The sequence below is a fragment of the Scaptodrosophila lebanonensis genome, unplaced genomic scaffold (genome assembly GCF_003285725.1).
Source record: "Scaptodrosophila lebanonensis strain 11010-0011.00,11010-0021.00 unplaced genomic scaffold, SlebRS2 tig00000101-arrow-pilon, whole genome shotgun sequence".
Classification (NCBI taxonomy): Eukaryota; Metazoa; Arthropoda; class Insecta; order Diptera; family Drosophilidae; genus Scaptodrosophila; species Scaptodrosophila lebanonensis.
This window is the reverse complement of record NW_022060569.1, coordinates 4,315,353-4,339,360: the sequence shown is the minus strand read 5'-3', so window position 1 is coordinate 4,339,360 and position 24,008 is coordinate 4,315,353. Positions and strand designations below refer to the sequence as shown.

General features: G+C 38.5%; 1 protein-coding gene across 7 annotated transcripts in view; it reads left to right on the top strand.

The window, feature by feature from the left end:
• LOC115628070 (synaptic vesicle glycoprotein 2C-like) overlaps positions 1 to 24,008 on the top strand; it is a 124,728-nt gene that overhangs the window by 9,660 nt on the left and 91,060 nt on the right. Inside the window, exon 1 of one of the 7 annotated variants that reach the window (XM_030524039.1) lies at positions 13,909 to 13,951. The exons of the other annotated variants lie outside the window; for them this stretch is intronic. Coding sequence (XP_030379899.1) covers positions 13,924 to 13,951 — 28 coding nt within the window. The 5' untranslated portion in view covers positions 13,909 to 13,923. Of the gene's footprint in view, positions 1 to 13,908; positions 13,952 to 24,008 lie in introns of those variants that run through there. 7 annotated transcript variants of the gene reach the window in all.

The following is a 24,008-nucleotide window of genomic DNA, read 5'->3' as shown; positions in this document are numbered from 1 at the left end:
ACGTAGATTATATTACCCAAATTTGAAATCGATCTGACAAAATTTATAACACAAACTTTTCATTTGAAAAAATGAATAAATATTAAAACCCCAATAATTCAAGCTCCAACACAAATTTTGAAAAACCGAGTATGCAGTTTTGTTTGTATTCTTTTATAGATTATAAAACCTAAATTTAAAGTTGATCGATTCAAAAATGCAGAATTTTCAAACAAACTTTGGAGCTACTTTTCCCCCCTTTGGAGCTCGAATTTTCCAAAATCCCTTCTTAGTGCGCATCTACACCATGATAGGATACTTGAGCCCAAATTTCAGTTTCCTAGCTTTTACCGTTTGGGCTGTGGGGTGTTGATTGTGTTTCAATTTTTCCACGGAAAACCCCCCTTTTTTCATGCCCCAGGAAAAATGGTGAAAACCAAGTATACAGTTTTTCTTGTATTCTTTTTGAGAGTATACAAACTAAGTTTGAAGTTAATTGGATGAAAATTGTAGATTTTTCATACAAACGTTGGAGCCCGTTTTCCCCCCTTTGGCGTTCGAATTTTCCAAAACCGCTTCTTAGTGCTCACCTACACCACTGAAGACAACATGTGTCCAATTTTCAGCCTCTTAGCTCTTACCGTTTGGGCTGTGCGTTGATTGCACATAGCTTTTCGTTTACCGAATTTTCCACCGGAAAATCATTATTATTCAGGCCGCAGGAAAAATATTGAAAATCCAAGTATACAGTTTTTTTTGTATTCTTTTTGAGAATATACAAACTAAGTTTGAAGTTAATCGGATAAAAATTGTAGATTTTTCATACAAACGTTGGAGCTCGTTTTCCCCCCTTTGGAGCTCGAATTTTCCGAAACCCCTTCTTAGTGCTCACTTTCACTATAAGAGGGATCTTGTGTCCAAATTTCAGCTTCCTAGCTCTTACTGTTTGGGCTGTGCGTTGATTGCCAATCAGTCAGCCAGTCAGTCAGTACAAACTGTTGTATATGTATATATAGAGATGTTTATTATAAAAGGAATATTATATGTAGTATTATGAACCAATGCGGGAAATGTTAATACAACAGATTTAAAGAAATGGAATTATAAACTAAAACGTTGACGCACTGCTACGGACGAAACGACTTCTCTTCACAACTACGCTGCTCACTTGTTTCTGTACGGAAAATGGGCAGGCTGGCAATACTCTTGTATGTTGTCACCTTACATTCGGCCCTCCTGATCTTCGTCATCCGACCCGGATGACAATAGCTCCTCGTTTTCGATGAAATACTTCCACAGCTTAATGTATCGGCCATTTCGCTTAACCTTTACAATTTCATAAGGTCCCAGAAATTCGCTAGCTTATTTCCGGCCCGCCATAAATTGTGTGGTGACGAGATCACCTAACTTGTAGCCTTACTCGTTGCAGCGCCTCTTATCGTAGTTTCGCTTGTAGTCCTGCTGTGCCTGTTGTATGTTGCGCTTAGCCTCTGCACGCAACTCTTCCCGCTTCGCTTCACCCTCTCGACTTGACCGTTGCCTCTCGCTGCACCTGTTGTTGTCCAGACGTGCTCAACCATGATTGCGTTTACAAACTCTTTAAACGGAATAGACGTGAAGGTGGCGCCCCTGTCGCTTATAATATGCTTCGGAAAACCAAAGACCGCTATGCCCGGAGTTTTGCTTAGAGCTCCGCGTTGATTCACATATTTGGTGACGAGGTGTGTGCCCATTGTTGATATCTCAGGGCCGTTGTCTGTACTAATCCGGGCCGGGCTCTCGTTGATGATTATGACACCGTCATCCACGAGCACGATTTGCTTCAGATGACTGGGCTGAGAGTGTCAGAGAGCTGTGCCTCCAGCGTGCAGTGCGCGTGCGCAAGTGTCATGGTTCGCCAGCCTGCAGAAAGTAGTATAGGTTGTTGCGGTGCACTCCGTGACTGCTGGGGATACCCCAGCGCACTCAGCCACGGTGTCATCTTGTAGCTGCAGCACAGTGTGATGATGGGACACGGGGAATATGGTGACCTTTTTGCAAATAGACTTAACCCTGAGGTACGCAATTAATATGTGAACAATATTTTCGGACTGAAAGACTTTTATGCTCGATGCCTCCATTAACTAACTAACTAACTATGAGTACGTCTATTATTATATTTTATTACTAGCAGGTATTGCCCGTCTTAACCCGGCTCAATATAATGTTTCCAATTGTATTTATTTTGTGTGTGCATAACCTACCCATATGTTTTCACCTTATAAGTTACCAGTAGGAAGGCATTTAAGGTATTTAAATGAACATTTTCTGTTCTTGACAAAAAATTGTTCAGTAGTCCGTTACATTTTTGTTCTTGCCAAACTATTTCTTTAAACGAACATGACCACTATAACTAATATTTTTTTAAACCTCCCCCCTTTGGAGTTAGAATTTTCAAAAGCCTTTCTTAGTGTGCTCCTACACTATGATGGATACTATGAAATGATACTTGAGTCCAAATTTCATCTTTTACCGTTTGGGCTGTGCGTTGATCACCAATTAGTCAGGACAAACTGTTTTATATATAGAGATAACGCAACGTTTTAAGATAGACTATGTGCAAAAAAGGGGAATAATTATAAGGGTATATCCTAATTTTAAATTCACATTTGAGTCAATACGGTCACGCACAACCTCGGAATATGAAACACGGCACTCGTGTCAATGCCGTGCAGCGATGAGCCACGATCAAAAAGCACTGACAATTCTCATCTCAATTTGCTAGAGTAAAACTTTCGATAGTTGAAGCCACCGATACCATCAAAATATCGAAGTTTGAATGCAATAAGCAGAATATTTAAATAATAAAATCTAATTATTTATTGAGATCAATAAGAACAAATCATATACATACATACATCTGCCCGCAATGCGAAGCAGAATATGCGTAGCTCCGTTATTCGGTTTCTGCTTTACTATCGCATACGCAGTCGTTGCTTAGCGACGGTAACTGTAAACTTTTGGCGTTTTGCCTTTGCAATTAACATTAAATGGTCAAAACGAAAGAAGATGAGCGAGCCAACAACTTGAAGTTGTTGTTGTTGTTTTGTATTTACATGCTTCATACATATACAGGCATAGATACATATGCTTGTACATATGTATGTATGCATGGGCACACATAGACACGAACTGTTCCCAACTATTTGATATTTGATATATGGCAAGTAAAAAACATATTGCTATATTTTAATCGTTGAATGCCAATTTGTTGATATAGTTATGTTGATTACATTACCCAAATTTGAAATCGATCGGACAAAATTTATAACACAAACTATTCATTTGAAAAAGTGAATAAATATTAAAACCCCAATAATAAAATTAAATGCGATATATCGAAAATATCGATACTTGTGTTGATATATCGTAATACATGTCGAATACAAATACATCGAAAAACATCGTTTGAGAGTTATTGATTATAATACTGTATTCGATTGTACACTGTACACATACATACATACAAATGTATTTGTATGTGTACTGTAACTGTAAACTTTTGGCATTTTGCGTATGTAATGAACAGGCGTAAATGATCAAAACGAAAGAAGATTTGCGAGCCAATAACTTGAAGTTGTTGTTGTTGTTTTAAAAATTTTGATTTGAAACCATAGAAAACTATTTTTTACAATTAAACAACAGTGTTCGATAGCCCACTGCATACTTGTACATACAAACCTATATATGTATATAGGAATGTATGAACGTACATACATACTTATTGATGTACATACATACATATGTACATGCTATACATACAGACGTATGTACGTATGTAATACATATGGTGCTGGCGTAATTCATAATGCGAAATTCTTTCTAAGGGGAGAAATGTCCCCCCTGCCCAACCTGCGTACGCCCTTGTAGTCTGTTGTCCTAAAAACTCCTTATGCCAAATGTACTAAACAAAGAAAAAATAGCATAAAAATGTTTATGTTATAATGTTAATAATTTTTAATTAATTAACATTTCTTGCCCTGTCAGTGCAAGACGAATGTACTTTTGTACATACATATGTATGTATGTATGTACATACATGTGTACAAATGAACATTCACACATTAGTGTCTCACATTTTGCTTTGGCTACTTCAACCGTTTACACGCAACTACACGAACAGCTGCTTGTATGTATGTATGTGTGTGTGTGTGTATGTATACTTAGTTGTCCCCAACTGTTTGATATTTTGTATTGTTTGTTCTACCTGCATTTGTAAAATGCATATTTTAAAAATCGTTAAATGCAAAGTTGTAATTTTAGTTACGTAGATTATATTACCCAAATTTGAAATCGATCTGACAAAATTTATAACACAAACTTTTCATTTGAAAAAATGAATAAATATTAAAACCCCAATAATTCAAGCTCCAACACAAATTTTGAAAAACCGAGTATGCAGTTTTGTTTGTATTCTTTTATAGATTATAAAACCTAAATTTAAAGTTGATCGATTCAAAAATGCAGAATTTTCAAACAAACTTTGGAGCTACTTTTCCCCCCTTTGGAGCTCAAAATCCCTTCTTAGTGCGCATCTACACCATGATAGGATACTTGAGCCCAAATTTCAGTTTCCTAGCTTTTACCGTTTGGGCTGTGGGGTGTTGATTGTGTTTCAATTTTTCCACGGAAAACCCCCCTTTTTTCATGCCCCAGGAAAAATGGTGAAAACCAAGTATACAGTTTTTCTTGTATTCTTTTTGAGAGTATACAAACTAAGTTTGAAGTTAATTGGATGAAAATTGTAGATTTTTCATACAAACGTTGGAGCCCGTTTTCCCCCCTTTGGCGTTCGAATTTTCCAAAACCGCTTCTTAGTGCTCACCTACACCACTGAAGACAACATGTGTCCAATTTTCAGCCTCTTAGCTCTTACCGTTTGGGCTGTGCGTTGATTGCACATAGCTTTTCGTTTACCGAATTTTCCACCGGAAAATCATTATTATTCAGGCCGCAGGAAAAATATTGAAAATCCAAGTATACAGTTTTTTTTGTATTCTTTTTGAGAATATACAAACTAAGTTTGAAGTTAATCGGATAAAAATTGTAGATTTTTCATACAAACGTTGGAGCTCGTTTTCCCCCCTTTGGAGCTCGAATTTTCCGAAGCCCCTTCTTAGTGCTCACTTTCACTATAAGAGGGATCTTGTGTCCAAATTTCAGCTTCCTAGCTCTTACTGTTTGGGCTGTGCGTTGATTGCCAATCAGTCAGCCAGTCAGTCAGTACAAACTGTTGTATATGTATATATAGAGATGTTTATTATAAAAGGAATATTATATGTAGTATTATGAACCAATGCGGGAAATGTTAATACAACAGATTTAAAGAAATGGAATTATAAACTAAAACGTTGACGCACTGCTACGGACGAAACGACTTCTCTTCACAACTACGCTGCTCACTTGTTTCTGTACGGAAAATGGGCAGGCTGGCAATACTCTTGTATGTTGTCACCTTACATTCGGCCCTCCTGATCTTCGTCATCCGACCCGGATGACAATAGCTCCTCGTTTTCGATGAAATACTTCCACAGCTTAATGTATCGGCCATTTCGCTTAACCTTTACAATTTCATAAGGTCCCAGAAATTCGCTAGCTTATTTCCGGCCCGCCATAAATTGTGTGGTGACGAGATCACCTAACTTGTAGCCTTACTCGTTGCAGCGCCTCTTATCGTAGTTTCGCTTGTAGTCCTGCTGTGCCTGTTGTATGTTGCGCTTAGCCTCTGCACGCAACTCTTCCCGCTTCGCTTCACCCTCTCGACTTGACCGTTGCCTCTCGCTGCACCTGTTGTTGTCCAGACGTGCTCAACCATGATTGCGTTTACAAACTCTTTAAACGGAATAGACGTGAAGGTGGCGCCCCTGTCGCTTATAATATGCTTCGGAAAACCAAAGATGCTCGCCCACTCATTCAACTTTTTGACGACTTCTTTTTGGCCTGTTGACTTCGTAGAGAACACCCAGACAAATTTGGAAAGCGAACCGACGACCGCCAGGATGAACTATACTGCTTTGATGTTGCATCCATAGGGCCTAGATGGTCGATGTGCAGCGTCTCAAGTGGTACATCATCTTTCTCAATACAGTGCATGAGCCCTTCTCGTTTCGTTAGCTTTTTACTGTGAATAATACAACTTATGCAATTTGCAATAAACCTTGTTACCTTACCCTCAAAATGTGGGATAAAAAACTGCAGTTGAATATTATGCATAGTTTTGCACACCGCAAAGTGACCCGACTCGTGAGCGTTCTTATTTGGGGCGGCCACTTCGCTACCGTTGACTTCTTTGAATAGCTGTCCATTTTTTGTCTAATAGTTCTTGTACGGCCCATTTTGTAACAGCTTGACGACTGCTTGTAGTTGCTCATCATTTTGTTGTGCTTTCTTTAGTTGTACCGACAAAACTATTGATACCATGAACACATTTTGTGGGTAATGGCTTAGATGATCGACGTGTCTCATTTTTTCTGCTACACTGTGCTCCATATCGATACAAAAGTCTTGTAAATACAAAACCGACTGTGCGACTTCTCTCGCATATACTGCTTGCTCGTGGTCTGCTTAAAAGCGATGCAGCTTAAACTGGACGCCCAGCAGATAGTGGCGGAACTTTTTTAATGCCAAATATGCCACCTTAACCTCCAGGACGTAACTATGCTGCTCGATTCTGCCTGCGACGTTTTCTTGCTCCAATAGTAGATTGGATGGAGCTTTCCATCAAATGACTGCAGCAACACCTCTCCATAACCCTCTTTAGATGCATCTGTGTGTAACTCGGTGGGTGCTTCTCTGGCGTAAATATGCAAACCTGGTTCACTCGTAAGCATATACTTAAACTTTTGCATGGACTCTAATTCCGCAATTTTAAATTCCACATCTTTCCACAGGAGATTCGTAAGTGCACGCGCAACCTGCGCATAGCTCGGCATAAATTTCCGGAAAAATCCCGTAAGATCAAGGAACGACTGAACTCTTTTTTTATTTTTCGGCGTGGAAAACCGGCTGACAGCAGTAATCTTTTCGGTACCAGGCCAAACGCTACCATTCCCGACGGCATGGCCAAGGAAACATATACGTTGATAAAGGAATTTGCTTTTTTTCCACTTCATCTTTCAAAGCAGCGGCTTCCAATACTTTTCTCGTTTTCTGCAAACATTGTTCAGCTGAGGAAGCATAAACTATTATGTCGTCCATGTACAGTTGCATAATATCCTCATTTATCAGCTTCTGGAAGATATGGTTCACGAAACGTATACCAGCTAAATAGTTTCGGAACGCAAACGGCGCCTTGTTGAATTCAAATAATCCTTCTCTTGTAACGAACACCATTTTCAAGATCCATTATTGTGAAATACTTAGCTGCTTGTAGTTTCTCCAGTGCATCTTCAACCATGGGCACAGGAGAGCGATCCTGTAACACCATACTGTTCAACTTGCGGCATGCGATGCATACTCTAAGCGTCTGATCCTTCTTTTTGACTACGACGACTCTGCTTGCACCGTGTGATGACGATTTCCGAACAATGCCTTTCCCCAACCATTCTTCGATTTGGAACTTTACAGCTTCGGCTTCTTTGACAGACAGATGACTCGGCGAGTGGCAAAATGGCTTCAACACTCCATCGGGAATAATCTTCAGCTCAATTGGACATTGTAACTGAGCTGCAGGCGACTGACAACTGATCTTGATCAACTGATCGACGGATTTTTGAAACTGCGATGAGGCTGAAATGACACAAGACTCTTCAAAAACACTGTAAACATCTAGCGGATATTCATCTGTGGACTTCTGTTCGGCTTGCAACCGTTCAAAAGTATAGCCATTGCTATCAGCAGAGAACTTGAACTTTTTAAGAAAGTCGTGTCCTAACAGCGCGTTGCAATCCATCCTGTGACTTTGTACGACCAAAAACTATTGCTTTGTACACAACTGGTCTACTTCGACATTGGCAAGAAAGCATCTAACTGGCTTCGGCAACTCGCATTACCAATACGCGCAACGTAGAATAACTTTTCAGCATCTCGATATCGTTTAAACATTTCAGCATACGTTCGTTCAAAAATGTAACATCCGATCCAGTATCAACTAGGCATGCAACGCTAGCACCATTGATAACAATTGTTTTTAGTCGACTTTGGTCTGCAATATCTCGCACTTTCTCGATTTTTTCTTGCAGTCCCGCGCTATATGTCCGCTTTCGCTGCAATTGAAGCACTTCTTATCCGCTGTACACTGCCTTCTTTTGTAGTCTGGTGAGCCACAATTAAAACAGAACTCTTTTCTCTTGTCAGTACTGCATTGTTTGCCAGTTTCAATCTTTGTATTTTTCTCGTGCTCGTGAACTAGTTCGTAAACAGCATACTCCTCTTTGAGCGACTCATACGACTTACATCGATACATGGCACATTTAAATTCACTTTTTATACTTTTCGGTCGCTTAAAAGCTGGTGAATATCGGCGCTGTTCAAAAAATATACAAATTCATCAATCAGCTTTTGTTTAAGCTCATTAAAAACACTCACACACTCTGACTCTAAAAACAATTTGGCAGCTCCCGACATTTTTCCCCTCGTATGCACATATCTTTGCTTCTCCGATAATTCGTAAGCATCGGCATTGCGCTCAAATATTTCGAACCACTTTACAGCTGGCACCGAATAACCACCGCAATCGCTTAAAATTTTATCAAAGTTATCGGCCGTTATTTTGATTTGTTTTTCTTTGCGTTCATCTCCTTCAACTTTTAATGCCAGCAACCAAGGACGTTGGCAAGGGGGGGGCAGGGGGGACATTGCCCCCCTACAAAAAATGTTGCCATATATGGATCATATGGATCTAGTTAGATTTGATGAAGTTTTTTCATTGATCATATGCATAAGTTATTTTTTAAATACATCGTGCATTATTTAATCAAAAGTTTAATTTTTTGGCCCCTTATTTGGTAAATGCTGCCTACGCCCTTGTCAGCAACTGTATAAGCTGCTGCATTTGCCTATAACGTCACTGTTGCTCTCTATAGCTGTTTCGCTGACTTTCAGATACATTGTTGCTATCTCGTTTTCTTCTACTGTGTCAAAGGCGTCGACGTAACTTGTGCTTATGGTCCCGTTATGCGGCGCTCGTCTGGTTCTCGGCATTCCCCTCATTGTATGTATTTGCGATATTCCTTACGGTACATTTTCGTGAGTAACTGCATATATTTGGAGACGCAAGGTCAAGCTTGAATACTATGCTGCTTTCGGCTTGATGGGCTGAACTATTGCAATTGTTCACTTTTTCGGCTCTACAAATTCACAACTTTTCGACTTTTAGCAATCTTAGCCCCTACAACTTTTGAACTTTTTCAAACCTCCGCGATCGACTATAAATTTATTGGTCACTGTACATACTTTTCCGAATTCCACTGCCACTGTTCTTTACCCTTCGCGCACATTGGACCGGTTGAGCCCCCAAATGTAAGATGTTTATTATTAAAGGAATATTATATGTAGTATTATGAGCCAATGCGGGATAAGTAATACTACTGATTTAAAGAAATGGAATTATAAACTAAAACGAAAGTATGTATGTATGTTTGTATGTATATATTATCCGTATGAATATATTATCTGTATATATGTTCCGTATAAACTCCGAAACCGTTCGTCGATGTTGAAATTTTGTGGCAATATTCAAAATAGTCCAATGGGTAATCCTGTGAAATTTCGTGGCGATTCGTCAACTCAATCAACCACTGTTTTGTAGCTTATTTTACCCTGTACCCAAAGGGTAAAACGGTATACTAGTGTTGTGCGAATGCATGTAATAGGCAGCTCCCGTAAATTGGAATTTAGGTTCTTACATCCAGTTAGTGATTATGTGTCCGTATGTTAAGTTTTTTCGTGATAGGTCAGTTCTGAAGAAAGTTATAGCCATAAATAAACACGCTGCCCATGCTCTGCGTGCAGCTGTGCCCGCACCTGTTGTTGTTGCTGCTTTGGTTCAACTTTGTGCCGCATACACGCAGAGACACGATTCTGATGCAAATTTATTCTATTGAAATTGTACATAAACACTTACGTATACATGTGTAGAATATTTTATATTTAATTTAATTAATTAATAATTCGTTAATCCTGATTTCCACTTCTATTAGTATCTGCCGCCTTGTGACAATCACCAGCTCTGTTTTGTGCATTGCCAGTTCGAGTCTAAAAGAATCCTGCTAAATGCTTTAGCACCAAGCATTACCTGATTCAGTTTTCGCTGAGCATGCTCGAGAGCTCGCGCGGTACTGATTGCAACAATGTCGTCCGCGGATCCAACTAGTAATGGGTCATCGTGCATTTAAATTCTAAAAATTTTGTCGTAGCTTATGTTCTAGAGCTCAGGTCCCAGTATTGGAACCTATGCGACTGCCGCAGTTATTTCGGTGCATTTTTCACCGTTTTCCGTTTCAAAAACTAGATTTCGGTTTTCAAGGTAGCTGCGTCCTCATCAAATACTCGGAAATGCGGAATCGATTTTCGAGAGAGTCGATCATGTTACACCATTTAACGCTGCAATATTTAGTTCTGTCGTGGCTTTTCTGTATTGCTGGTCTTCGGATTCGATTGGGTGACATCGTTATGATTACTTTCGTTTCGGCGCTTTCAGTATTTAGAGCTCTGATTGCTCTCCTGTCGATCGACATTCCACTTCTGACTTCATTGTGCAACAGCTTTGGTAACGACGTTATACTCATGGTCACTACCGTTGAATATGTCGAGAACTTTCCAGTCAGCGATTTTATGCGCCGCCGTTTCGGATACCAGAGTTATGTCAGGGATCGTACCCTCACATCTGTCACGTCTGAATGTCGGGAATGAGCCAACGTTTGCCACTACGAAGCCCAATCTTGCAGTCATGTCTAAGACTTTACGACTTCGATTTGTAACTGACATTCCCTACTCTTTCGCTTTTGCATTAAAGTCACCCGCTATGTATTTGCGATGAGGCACCCTCTATGTTCTCCAGTTTGTGTTCAAAGAGGTGTATCGTGATCTGTACTTGCTAAGTAATAGCTGAATATTGTATACTCTCCGACTCGGACAAAATGATTCAGCTCCTTGTACTCCTTGTACATGCGCATACAGACAGCATCTTGCCTATTTTGGGTAATCCTTAACTTTAAGTCCACTCTCTCCACATTTCATGAATAGGTCTTTCCGATCCGACGCTTTACAGTCCCTTTGAAAGTAACCAATACCAAAACATTTTAAGCATCGCAGGATATCGATACATGGTTTAACGCGGAATCGCTTCCACCCCACTTTTATCCTCTGCTCCCATAGGATTTTGGCTATATTTTTCGTCGATAAAGTAATAAAAGCGCACTCAGATTTCTTGGTCACTTATCGGCTTTGACTTCCTCTTCTTCAGTGAGACTATCTAGATCCCGTATCTCCATTTTGCTACGGGCTTAAGGGCCTTGGCAGCAGCAGTCTCTTTCAACATACCTCGGATAGTATCGCACAGTTTTTGGATTTTACTTCCTTTGGCCAGTTCTAGAAGCGTGTCTCCAGCTTTGGTCTTCCTGAATGAGCGGATGTCGCTTTCACCTTCATCTGGTTTGATATTTTTATACTCTGTGCATAAAATGTACAAGAGTATATTAGGTTTGCGGGAGCTGAAAATGTAACAGGCAGAAGGAGGCGTGGCAGACCCCACAAAGTATATATATTCTTGATCAGCATGACTAGACGAGTCGGTCTAGCCCTGTCTGCCCTGTCTGTCAGTCTGTCCGTCCGTATGAAAACCTAGACTATAAGAGGTTGACACACCAAATTTTGCACCAACACGGCTTATGTGTGTACGGTATACGAGTTTGTTTTATTTTTTTGATTTCCCCTCACCCCCACTTCCCACCTGTGGGGGTTTCTCCGAAACGCCATTCATATAATCGCCTATATCTCGGAGACTATAATACCTAGGGACATCAAATTTAAAGTCCAAGGTGCCTTATGTGAATACGCAGAAAAAAAATTTTTTTTGAATTCCGCTCCAAATACCCCCAGTTAGTGATTATGTGTCCGTTTGCTAAGTTTCACTTTGATAGACCGATTCAACAGCGCTGCCCGTAGCTGTTGTTGAGGCTCGTGCTTTGGTTGATTGCAAACATGCTCACACAGACACGAATATACGCGCATAGGCATTAATAGTTAAGTATATATATTCTTGATCAGGATGCCAAGACGCGTCGATCTATGTCTGTCTGTCTGTCTGTCCGCCTGTTCTTCCGAATGAACAAGTTTGTTTAATTCTTTTGATTTTCTTCCTACTCCCCCCTTGAAATTTTCCCTCTATCCCCCCTCTCCACTGCAATCACAGATTTTCCATAACTCCCATAATTCTTGGAAGTTTTCATTGAAATTCGGAAAATACCTCCAGTTAGTAATTATGAGTTCGTATGCCAAGTTTCATAATCATGGGCCGATTTAACAGGAAGTTATAGCAATATATGTGTATATAAACAAGCAGTGCCCGCAGCTGTTGTTGTTATTACTGCTTTGCACAGGCACACGAGCAATACACAGACACACTCAAGCACACACATACATGCATAATTATCGGACATATGCACAGAGTTCTTCAAAGTCGAGACATCCGACTTTAGCTTCTTTACTTGTTTTTGGTTTAATTTGCCTTATTTTTCATTTTTCTATTTTCCTCTTCTTCGGGATATAGTCTAAGAATCGACTTCCGGTTCCTCACTTCTTTGTCTCCTTTTTGAGTCTTGCACCGCAGGACTTGTAGAAATTCTTTTATGGATAGTTGATACCGGCGTCGCATTACTTTCCGCATCTATAGTAATTGATTTGACCTTTTGGTATTGCAAGTTTCATCGTTTTTTGGAGCTTCGTCGATTGGTGCTTTGCTCTGTCTTTCATGTTCTAATTTGAACCAGTTGGATCTGCTCGTCTAAGCAATGCATTTACATTTATGTTTATGTTTCTTTGCATTGCAGCTTTGATTGTACGAAGTACCCTTTTAATATTAGCAATAGACTCTTCTTCTGTACCTCTCAACTTGGAAATAAATTGTAACCTAGAGTTTTTGGGGTTCTGACCCACCTGCTATAGGGAACACGGGTGTTGCGGTAATCGAAGGTGAGTGCTCGCGCTTCGGATTTTTGTAGGGGGGATATATTGTGCCATTTGGCGATCGAAGGACTTTGCTCTTGTACTGAAGTAACTGAATACTGCAGATGTCAGCTCGTGGTTGTAATTTCAAATCTCGTTCCAGTATACCATAATCAAAATATTACTCGGTTTAGATGTCGCTGTACACAAAGTTCGTTCGCTCTCAACGGGTGTTCAGTAGCTATCCAGGGGCGCCTTTTTATATTACCATAAATTAAGTTGAAAACAAGAAAATAACTATTAGATATCAAGTGAAAATAGTAACTTAATGGATCTTCTTGTGTTAGGGTCCATCCATCCATTTATCCATCTATCCATATATCCAACCATCTACCCATTCTCTTTTACATCGGCCTATTCCTGTGCCAAGGCAACGAAAATATTTTCCTTCATGAGATACCATATTTATGCACATATGTATATAAATTTCTCGTGGCAATTTGAACCTATCTCGGATACAACACGAGGAGAATTTGCAAATGAGCTTTTACCATTGTGCTTTTGGAATATATTGATAAACTAACGTATTGATCAGCTAACCTGGCACATGTAACTGAAAAAGCATAATTGTTTTTGCCGAGCACAACGTGGCCAACTTAATTTGGAAAAGGCAAACTTTTATAGTTGTGGTTTGAAATTGAATTTAAATTACATATATTTCTTTTGGACAATTATTTATGTTTTCTTATTTTGACACAGAATAATATAAATGTAGATGAACACGAAGTAAAGCACCACTGCATGCATTGGAGAGCAACAGACAACGATCGTGAGTAAAGAATAAAGCCTTATACAGAAAATATAATAATTGTGCCAATTTTGAAACAACATAAAAAATATCAATCAAATTTCTAGAAAGAAAATACAATTAAAATATGGAGTTGCAAGCTTAACAAATTAAGAATGAAAGTAAAGAAATTATAATGAAATAATTATGTTATAAGTTTTTGAAATCGATTGCACATTAATATCGCAGCTGTAAGAATTGATAATATGAATGTTATTAATGCTTATAATTAATTGAATTCAAATTTGTATAATATGCCTTCAAATGACTTCTGCTTTGATAAAGATTGAAATGATAATTGTTGAATTAAAGTACTAAAAATGAACACTGAGTAAGGTCTTATAAAAAGGGGGGTATTATAAAACAAACATGCATTGAAAATGATTTTACATATGGGTTATTGCAGGAATATTTAGAAATATGTGATAACAAGGTAGGGCGGGTATACAAGAAAAAACATCCTCCTTGTCGATTTGTCACAAAAGTGGCGCCCAACGTGGGGGTTGACAGGCATGACAGGCTTGACAAGAAAGACAGGCGAGTGAAGGGATACAAGCTATGTTCGAAAGGCTCGAAATGTTATTTAGCTAGATAGACATTGGCATATTGGCAATGTGTCTTTGGTTTAGTCATACAGTGCACTTGCAATAAAGCCGTTCTGTTTATTGGCGCTCGGTGAACCTGTTTAGTCCCAGGAATACTATTAGCAGTTAGTTTTGAGTGAGGGGAACTTCTGGAAAGCGGATATAGTTGTGAATGGCACAATATAACTGTCCGAAGGAAATCTCTTTCATAGACTGAAATGTGAGATATTACTAATTTTATCTGAGAACAGTTTGTTTTGGGAGTCTCAAAGATCTCGTGTGCAAGTCACTAAATCTTTTTGAGAGATAATTAGGAAGCTGCAAAAAAACCAATGCATGTTATATTGTTGATATCCTTTATTGATTGAGTTATTTGAGCAATATTAAATGAAACATTGAAGATTTTGTTTGTGGTAGTTTGAAAATTATAAGTAAAGCAATATGGCAGTTAGACATAATCCAGAAATTTTGACGAGTGACGTTGACGAAAGTATCTGCACAAATACTTGTGAAAGAGTAATGCTAATGATTAAACCTATAATGATAACTCGCTGTAAGCATATTTTCCATAATGTGTGTATAACAAGTTGGCTTAATACTAGTAGATCATGGCCAAGATGTGACAGTAATGTCGCAAGAAATAGTTTACTAGAGGTTGTTGATCAGAGTGAGGTTAGCACAGAACGGTTAGGACAGCCCTTATTGTGAAGTCATCAAAAGAAGAAAAAAAGACAACAAGCTCAAGAAGCTAATAGAAGTTTTATGTTGGAACATAATGAACCTACTAATAGTGAAAGGAACAATCCTCAAACAGTTAGTCGACCCGAAGTGATCGATTGGCAACAACCGTCTGTCGAAATGGAACGAAGAATTACAGACACTCTAGAAAGGCGAATGAATGTTCAAATACTTGTAGAACAGATGCGTACGTTGATTTCATAACTGAATCAGCAAATTTCGAAATTGAGCGTAGGTAGACCCTGTGTGGCAGAAAATGTTTTCTCAAGAAGGGAATCTGAATGGCCCAGAGTAAGTTCATCTCCACCTGAAGTTGTTAGAGTCGTGTCAGATCAGGCAGCGCGTGCTTCAAACGATCAAGCTGTACATGGAAGCGTTGGCAGTGGATAGTGGGAAAATAGCGAATTTGATTAGTAGTTGGAAACTGCAGTTTAGTGGTTCGAATTCAGGAATGTCTATAGGGAAATTCATATACATGGTTACGGCTCTGACCAAAGATACTTGTAACTTAGATGGAAATTTCGAATTATTATGTGAACATATTCATACCTTGTTTACTGGTAGAGCAAGTGAATGGTTTTGGCGATCTGGGCGAAATGTTAACAAAGTTAAGTGGCAACATATTTATAGTGCCTTAACGCAATATTTTCACGATCCTCTGTCGGATAATGCTGTGCAAGAACTCATACGAGAACGTAAGCAACATCATTCTGAAAGTTTTGACGATTTTTATAACTCGGTAATGAAATTAACAGATAGATTACAATACCCCATTATATAAAGCAAATTGACTTCAATTTTGAAGCGGAACTTAAAACCATATTTAAGAAAAGAGATGTTCTACTTGGAAATAAATTCAATAAGCCAGTTGCGAAGTGTAGTTCTGAGACGAGAAGCATTCCATGACGAAATCATAAAGACACAGAAGGTGAAACAGAACATTAAAGGACAAGTACTTGAAGTGGAGATTGCTGAAGAAGAAAGCCAAGTTGATGATGAAGTATGTTCTATTAAAAAGACGAAGGAGAGAAAAGAAGCCTTTTGCTGGAATTGCAAAAAGGTCGGTCTGCAGGTTTGCAGACTGTTTAGCATCTAGAAATATATTTTGTTATGGTTGTGGTGCAGCAGACATACTTGAACCAAATTGCGAAACGTGTAAGGGAAACGCGAAGGGGAGCGGCAGCAACAAAGCCAGCTACCGCTCAAGAGATTAAAAAACGCTGATCATTTAAAAACGTTTCAAATTTTCCATGATTTCTATGATAACCATAACCAAGATCATTTATATCCAATAATCCCTTATCACATTAGATTACAAAATTATAATAGAGTAAGAAGTAGAATTTTCGGAGACGATTTAGAAATATTAAGTAAAACTTCTTCTAGAAAAATAAAACGAAACACAAAACGCTTTCGTAGCATTATAAAAAAAGTTAAAGAACATGCAAATAAATATAGAATTTGTTTAGACGCCATACTAATAGACAACAACGACATTAGGACATTTATGAAGGTAAAATTATTTGATAAAACTTGTGGAGGGCTATTAGATTCAGGCGCAACAGTATCGTGTTTAGCCGGAAGTGCAGCCAAAGGAGTGCTAAGCAAAGGATATGGCAATATCACTTGGTGAATGCTCAAGTTTAGACAGCAGGAGGAAAAATGTATAAAGTAGTTGGATCCATTGTTACAGATATTTCGTTTCAAGGGCAAACTAAGCCCATATGCTTGCATATAATACCAGAGTTAAAACAAAATTTATACTTGGGTGTAGACTTTTGGAATTTTTATTCGTAAGCGAACTGAAAGTTGCAACCAATCTAACAGACAAACGAGAACTTCGTCTTCTTTTCCGGATTTTAACACCAATGGGCTAGGAATGACTTCACTGCTCGAACATTCAATTTAAATATTTTTTTTTTTTTTTTTTTTTTTTTTTTTTAATCAAAGCATTGAAGCCGTGCATTCAGATTAGCACCTTAACAATACATTTTTACAAATATAAAAATAGCCCAACCTCGAGCACTTCCGCGCGAGGATTAATTCGAACATTCAATTGAAATAGAACCTGGTACAAAACCGATCAAGCAGAGATACTTTTCTGTGTCTCCACCGATAGAGAGAAAAATTCACGCAGAAATCGACAATATGCTTAGTTTAGGAGTCATAGAACTAGCACCACCAACATGTTCCTGGAGTAGTCCAATAGCAGTTGTACAAAAGGGTGAAAAATTTCGCTTATGTTTAGATTCACGAAATGTTAATGCTGTTACTATTAAAGATGCTTATCCCCAACCTAACGGTATTTTATCGAGGTTACCAAAGGCAGAGTTTATTTCGACGCTTGACCTTAAGCATGCCTTTTGGCAAATCAACCTCAATGAAAAGAGTCGAAACTTCATGGCCTTTACTGTTACACTTTATCGCTTCAAAGTTATGCCATTTGGCTTGACAAACGCAGCTCAAACTATGTGTCGCCTTATGGATATCATAATCAGAACTTAAGAATCGAGTTTTTGTATACCTCGATGATCTTTTGCTGCTTAGTGAGAGTTTTGAGTCTCACATGCAATTATTAGAAGAGATGGCTTTGTTTTTGAAGAAGGCAGGTTTGACCTTGAACATCGACAAATGTCGTTGGTGTGTACCTGAAGTTCCATACCTCGGTTACATAATCGGCAACGGTTGTATCAAACCTGACCCTACTAAGGTGTCTGCGATACAAAATTTGTCACCGCCCCGTTCTACGAAAGAGCTTAGAAAGTTTTTAGATTGTGCAGGTTGGTAGCGCCGGTTCGTGGATAATTTCGCCACGCTAATAGCACCGCTTACCCATTTGACAAAGAAAGCGAAGACCTTTGAATGGACAAACGAAGCACAACAGTCTTTCGAAGAAATTAAGAGAAAACTGACTTCAGCACCATTGTTGATCACTACAAACTTTGAGAAGCCGTTCATTATACAGGGTGATGCTTCAAGGACAGGTGTAGGTGGCGTTTTAGCGCAAGTAGCATTGAAAGGCGAATAGCGTTTTTTTCTCACAAGCTCAGTCGCACACAACAGAATTACAGTGTAACAGAACTTGAATGCCTTGCCGCAGTTTTGAGTATCGAGAAATTCCGAGAATATGTGGAGTGTCGAGAATTCACAGTCATTACAGACCATACAAGCCTTAAGTGGATAATGAGGCAAACAGATTTGAATGGTAGATTGGCTCGATGGGCATTAAAATTGCAAAAATTTCGTTTTACGATTGACCATAGAAAAGGTTCTTTGAATATTATCCCTGATGTCTTATGTAGGTTATCAAACACTGAAAACCTCGAAGCATATGAAGTTTGGCACTTTGACATAGATCTTAAGTCGCATCATTTCCAATCTCAATCCTATGTCGAACTTAAAAATCATGTGAAGAAGATTGTGGATGGCTACATTTACAAAAGAAATGAATTCTATTTGAGAAATGAGGTTACTGAATCCTTTTGTTGGAAGCTTTGGATTCCAGAGGCAATGACACTAGAATTAATTCAAAATGCACATTCACCTCCTAATTGTGCACATGGTGGAATCCATAAGATGTTAAAAAGGCGCCGTCGCAATTATTATTGGCCGAATATGGCAAACCAAGTTAGAGAATTTGTTTCAAATTGTAGCATTTGTAAAGAAACAAAAGCACCAAATAGTACGCTTAAGCCACCAATGGGAAATTTAGTTGTGTCGGAACGACCATTTCAAAGGTTATACATGGACTTTATTGGCCCATACCCAAGATCAAAGAAAGGCAAGGTAGGCATATTTGTAGTTTTGGACCAACACACAAAGTTCCACTTTCTGTCATTGATTATTTAGAAACTCACATGTTTCATGTTTTTGGTATACCTGAACGAGTAGTAACCGATAACGGAGTTCAATTAAAATCCATAAAATTTAAATCTCTGATGCAGAAATACGGAATTTGATCACCTATTTACAGCTGTCTATAGCCCTCAGGCAAACGCATCCGAGAGATTAAACAGGTCAATCATATCAGGAATTCGAGCATATTTAGGAAAATATTAGCGTTTATGGGACTCCAAGATACGCGAAATATCTTTTGCCTTAAGATCTTCTCATTACAGCGCAATTGGATATTCACCGTATTTTGCTCTATTTGGCAGTTCAATGATAACACACGCCAAAGAATATGAACTGAAAACAAAATTAAATGTTGTAAGCGAAGGTGAAAAAATTCTCCCATCAGATAAATTGCAGTTGATCAGGCATACGATAGTAGAAAACATAAAGCGAGCATATGAGACAAACAAAAAGACATACAGTTTAAGAGCTAAGGCAATTGTTTTTAATCCAGGAGCATATGTTTATAGAGGAAATTTTGCTCAAAGTAACAAAGTCAATTCATTCAATGCACAACTAGCGTCAAAATTTATGAAAGCAAAAGTCATACGAAAAATAGGTAACCACTGTTACGAATTGGAAGAACTCGGTAGAGAAATTTCATGCTAAGGATCTTCGTAAAACATAAAGATCAATTTATATCGTTTTTCAGTTTATTTCTCATTATTAAAAATAGTTCAAAATAACCTGCCCTGTGACGGTTGGTACTAATTTATACATCTACGCGTATGTATACTTGCGATAGTCAATGTATTACAACGCATGGTAGTAATTATCTGATAAAAGCTTGCTCTCATTACCAAATCTCTTCTTACGGTTTTACGGTCAAGCCTTAATAGAGAACGAAGAGAGAACACTTAGATCAATTGGATATTGGCAAACGAAAAGGCAAGTTGTTTTGCTACATAATAAAAGAAATAATAAAAAAAAGTCCGCAAGAGAACAAATTGCATTTAAAAGAAAACACGTGGTGAAATAAAAAAAAGCATATTACCATAAATTAAGTCGAAAACAAGAAAATAACTATTAGATATCAAGTGAGAATAGTAACTTAATGGATCTTCTTGTGTTAGGGTCCATCCATCCATCTATCCATCTATCCATATATCCAACCATCTATCCATTCTTTTTTACATCGGCCTATTCCTGTGCCAAGGCAACGAAAATATTTTCCTTCCTGAGATACCATATTTATGAACATATGTATATAAATTTCTCGTGGCAATTTGGAGGTATAACCTATATCGGATACAACACGAGGAGAATTTGCAAATGAGCTTTTACTATTGTGCTTTTGGAATATATTGATAAACTGACGTATTGATCAGCTAACCTGGCACATGTAACTGAAAAAGCATAATTGTTTTTGCCGAGCACAACGTGGCCAACTTAATTTGGAAAAGGCAAACTTTTATAGTTGTGGTTTGAAATTGAATTTAAATTACATATATTTCTTTTGGCCAATTATTTATGTTTTCTTATTTTGACACAGAATAATATAAATGTAGATGAACACGAAGTAAAGCACCACTGCATGCATTGGAGAGCAACAGATAACGATCGTGAGTAAAGAATAAAGCCTTATACAAACAAGAGAGAACGCTACAGTCGAGCAAGCCCGACAGTGTAATACCCTGTACCCAGGTAAACTTCCGTCACTGAGTTATATGTGCCCATAGCAGCAGCAAAAAGAGGAAGAAGAAGAGCGAACTTGTTGTTGCAGTTTGGGGGGGTTGTACTGGCGAGAATTTGTTTTGCTAATAACTTTTCTTAGAATTGACCGAATTGAATAAAAACAACAGTAGATAATTACATATACATTATGTGTGCAAAGTTTGGTTCAGGTAGCATTTGAAATGTGGACGCTATTGACGAAATTCTGTAGCGGGGGAAGGGGGGGAAAATTCCAAAAAATAAAATAAACTCGTCCTTTCTCGGACCTAGGAAAATCTGGATGCCAACTTTGGTTATTCTTGCTTTTATAGTTTCTGAGATCCTTGCGTTCATCCAGACGGACGGACAGACGGACGGACGGGTCTAGATCGATTTCTCTCGTCATGCTGAGTCAGAATATATATACTTTATGGGGTCGGAGATGCTTCCTTCTGCATTTTACATACTTTGCACAAACCTAATATACCCTTTTTACCCTACGGGTACAGGGTATAAAAATATAATAATTGTGCCAATTTTGAAACAACATAAAAAATATCAATCAAATTTCTAGAAAGAAAATACAATTAAAATATGGAGTTGCAAGCTTAACAAATTAAGAATGAAAGTAAAGAAATTATAATGAAATAATTATGTTATAAGTTTTTGAAATCGATTGCACATTAATATCGCAGCTGTAAGAATTGATAATATGAATGTTATTAATGCTTATAATTAATTGAATTCAAATTTGTATAATATGCCTTCAAATGACTTCTGCTTTGATAAAGATTGAAATGATAATTGTTGAATTAAAGTACTAAAAATGAACACTGAGTAAGGTCTTATAAAAAGGGGGGTATATATTATCCTCAATCCAGAAACCTTGCCTCTGCATACCCAAGGTTCCTGAAAGAGGACTACGTCGACATCGTCTTTGCTAAGAGGTCATCTACATCCATCTCCACCACTGTCCTATCGAGAGTATCTTTCTTGGATATTCCCTCCGTTCCACGATTTTCATGAACGACCGGCTGCGCATCTGCAAGTTCAGTCTTCTGTGGTTGACTTGCAACTCGCTGTATCTCCTCGGTAGACCCATATGGCTACCGACTTATCTACCAATTCCTTATTAATTACTAGGACGATCTGGCGTGTGGTCCCTTCCGCCTCCTCTACCTTGACCGCACTCCAGTCGTCCGTTTTCATTTGAGGGTTGCAGATCTAAAAGACATTCAGAATCTCGTCTGGTTTCTCTGTTTTTGCCGACACCCTGACCCTGGCACGTGGTCTGCTGGGTATGTCGTACCAGTCCACCGCAACTAGTTTTGCACCTGAATATACCTCTCCGAGTGCTGCAATGAGATTTAATACGACTCGGCCGACCACTAGTCTTGACAATCAATGGCCTTAACTCTGCCCTGATGCCACCACAAGTTGGTGGTGGTCCTCCACTCATCACCAAGTCCGTCAGTAATCGACCTTGCATCTCGTTTTTGACTCCTGCCCATCAGTGTCTCAGAATAAAACCATCCTTGCTGACCATGTCTTGGACACCAGCGGTGCAGTTTGATGCAGAGGCTGCTGAGATCGTGTTTACTCCGCTAGTTGTGGCGGCGTTTCTGCGACCTCTGCCTTTTGGAGCATTTTTGTATCTTCTTATCGAAATTGCTGGCTTGTATCCAGACTGAGCACCCCTCAGGCACGCATCTATCAGGCTATGCTGTTCCCCCTTGGATTGGATAACATTTTATAGAGTTCTCAGCTCTCGCCGACTACCATTTATTTGCGATTTATTAAAAACAAGTTTTCCTTAGATTTATATTGCTATTGCTTTTTTAGTTCACTGTCAGGGGTGCTACAGAAATCTCTGCAGGTTTTGGCAGCAGTTGTTTTTGAAATCTCAAAAAAAACATTTACGGAAATGCCAATTAAATGTTGGAAAATACAAGGCAAATGTTTGAAAAAAGCATCTGATCCCCTTAAGAATTAAGCAATATACTTGTATTATTAAAAATTAGATTTATTTATTATTTTATAGTTTTTATAACATTTGGAATTTTGCTCAATGTCGGAGTGTGCTTCCATAAATTGGACTAAAATTGCGCCCTGTTGTGACGATCTATGTTGTGCAAAACCTAGCATTTAAAATCGAGTTCAGATATTACAAAAAGCAGTTTATGACCATTCAAATTTTTGCTTACAAATAGACCTTTCCAATCGGCGTCACACAATTATCCTCTAGTTTGTATAATTAATGCCCAGGTATTTGGTACTTATTTGAAACATGAATTGCGTCAAATATACATTTTATCTTTGACTTTCGTTTGACTTAACTCAGGAAAATGTGATGTTCGAAAATCTATTTTTATACTCTGTACATAAAAGGTGCAAGAGTACAAGTATATTAGGTTTGCGGGAGCTGAAAATGTAGCAGGCCGAAGGAGGCGTGGCAGACCCCACAAAGTATATATATTGTTGATGAGCATGACGAGACGAGTCGATCTGTTTGTCCGTCTGTCCGTATGAACACCTGGATCTCAGAGACTAAGAGGTAGAGACACCAAACTTTGCGCAAAGATGACTTATGTGTGTACGCTGTGCCAGTTTGTTGTATTTTTTTGATTTTCCCTTCCACTTCCCCCCTATGGCGGTAAGGACACCAAATTTGTGTATTTTGGAATTTCCCTGCCTCTCCCCTCTCCCGAGCAAATCGTAACTCCCGTAATTCTTGGAATTTCGAACTCAAATTGCAAATACCCCCAGTTAGTGATTATGTGTCCGTATGCCACATAACCGATTTAACGAGAAATTATAGCCATAAATATATTTGATGCTGCAGCGCTGCTCAAGCGCCGCCCGCGGCTGTTGTTGATGCTGGTGCTTTGGTTGACTGCACACATGTTTACACAGACACGAATAGATGCGCATAGGCATACATACACTCACACAGACGCAATTGCTATGTAAATGTGCAATTATAAACCCTTTACGTGAGTTCGAATACCGAGAGAGGTAAAATCGATCCATTTTTTTTTTTTTATTTTCTATAATTATTGTAAACATATGTACAGAGTATTTCAAAGTCGGGACACCCGACTTTAGCTTTTTTACTTGTTCTATTTGAGCCTATTTCTTGGTTGTTTTGGATGCTGTGTGTGAATGCTAGT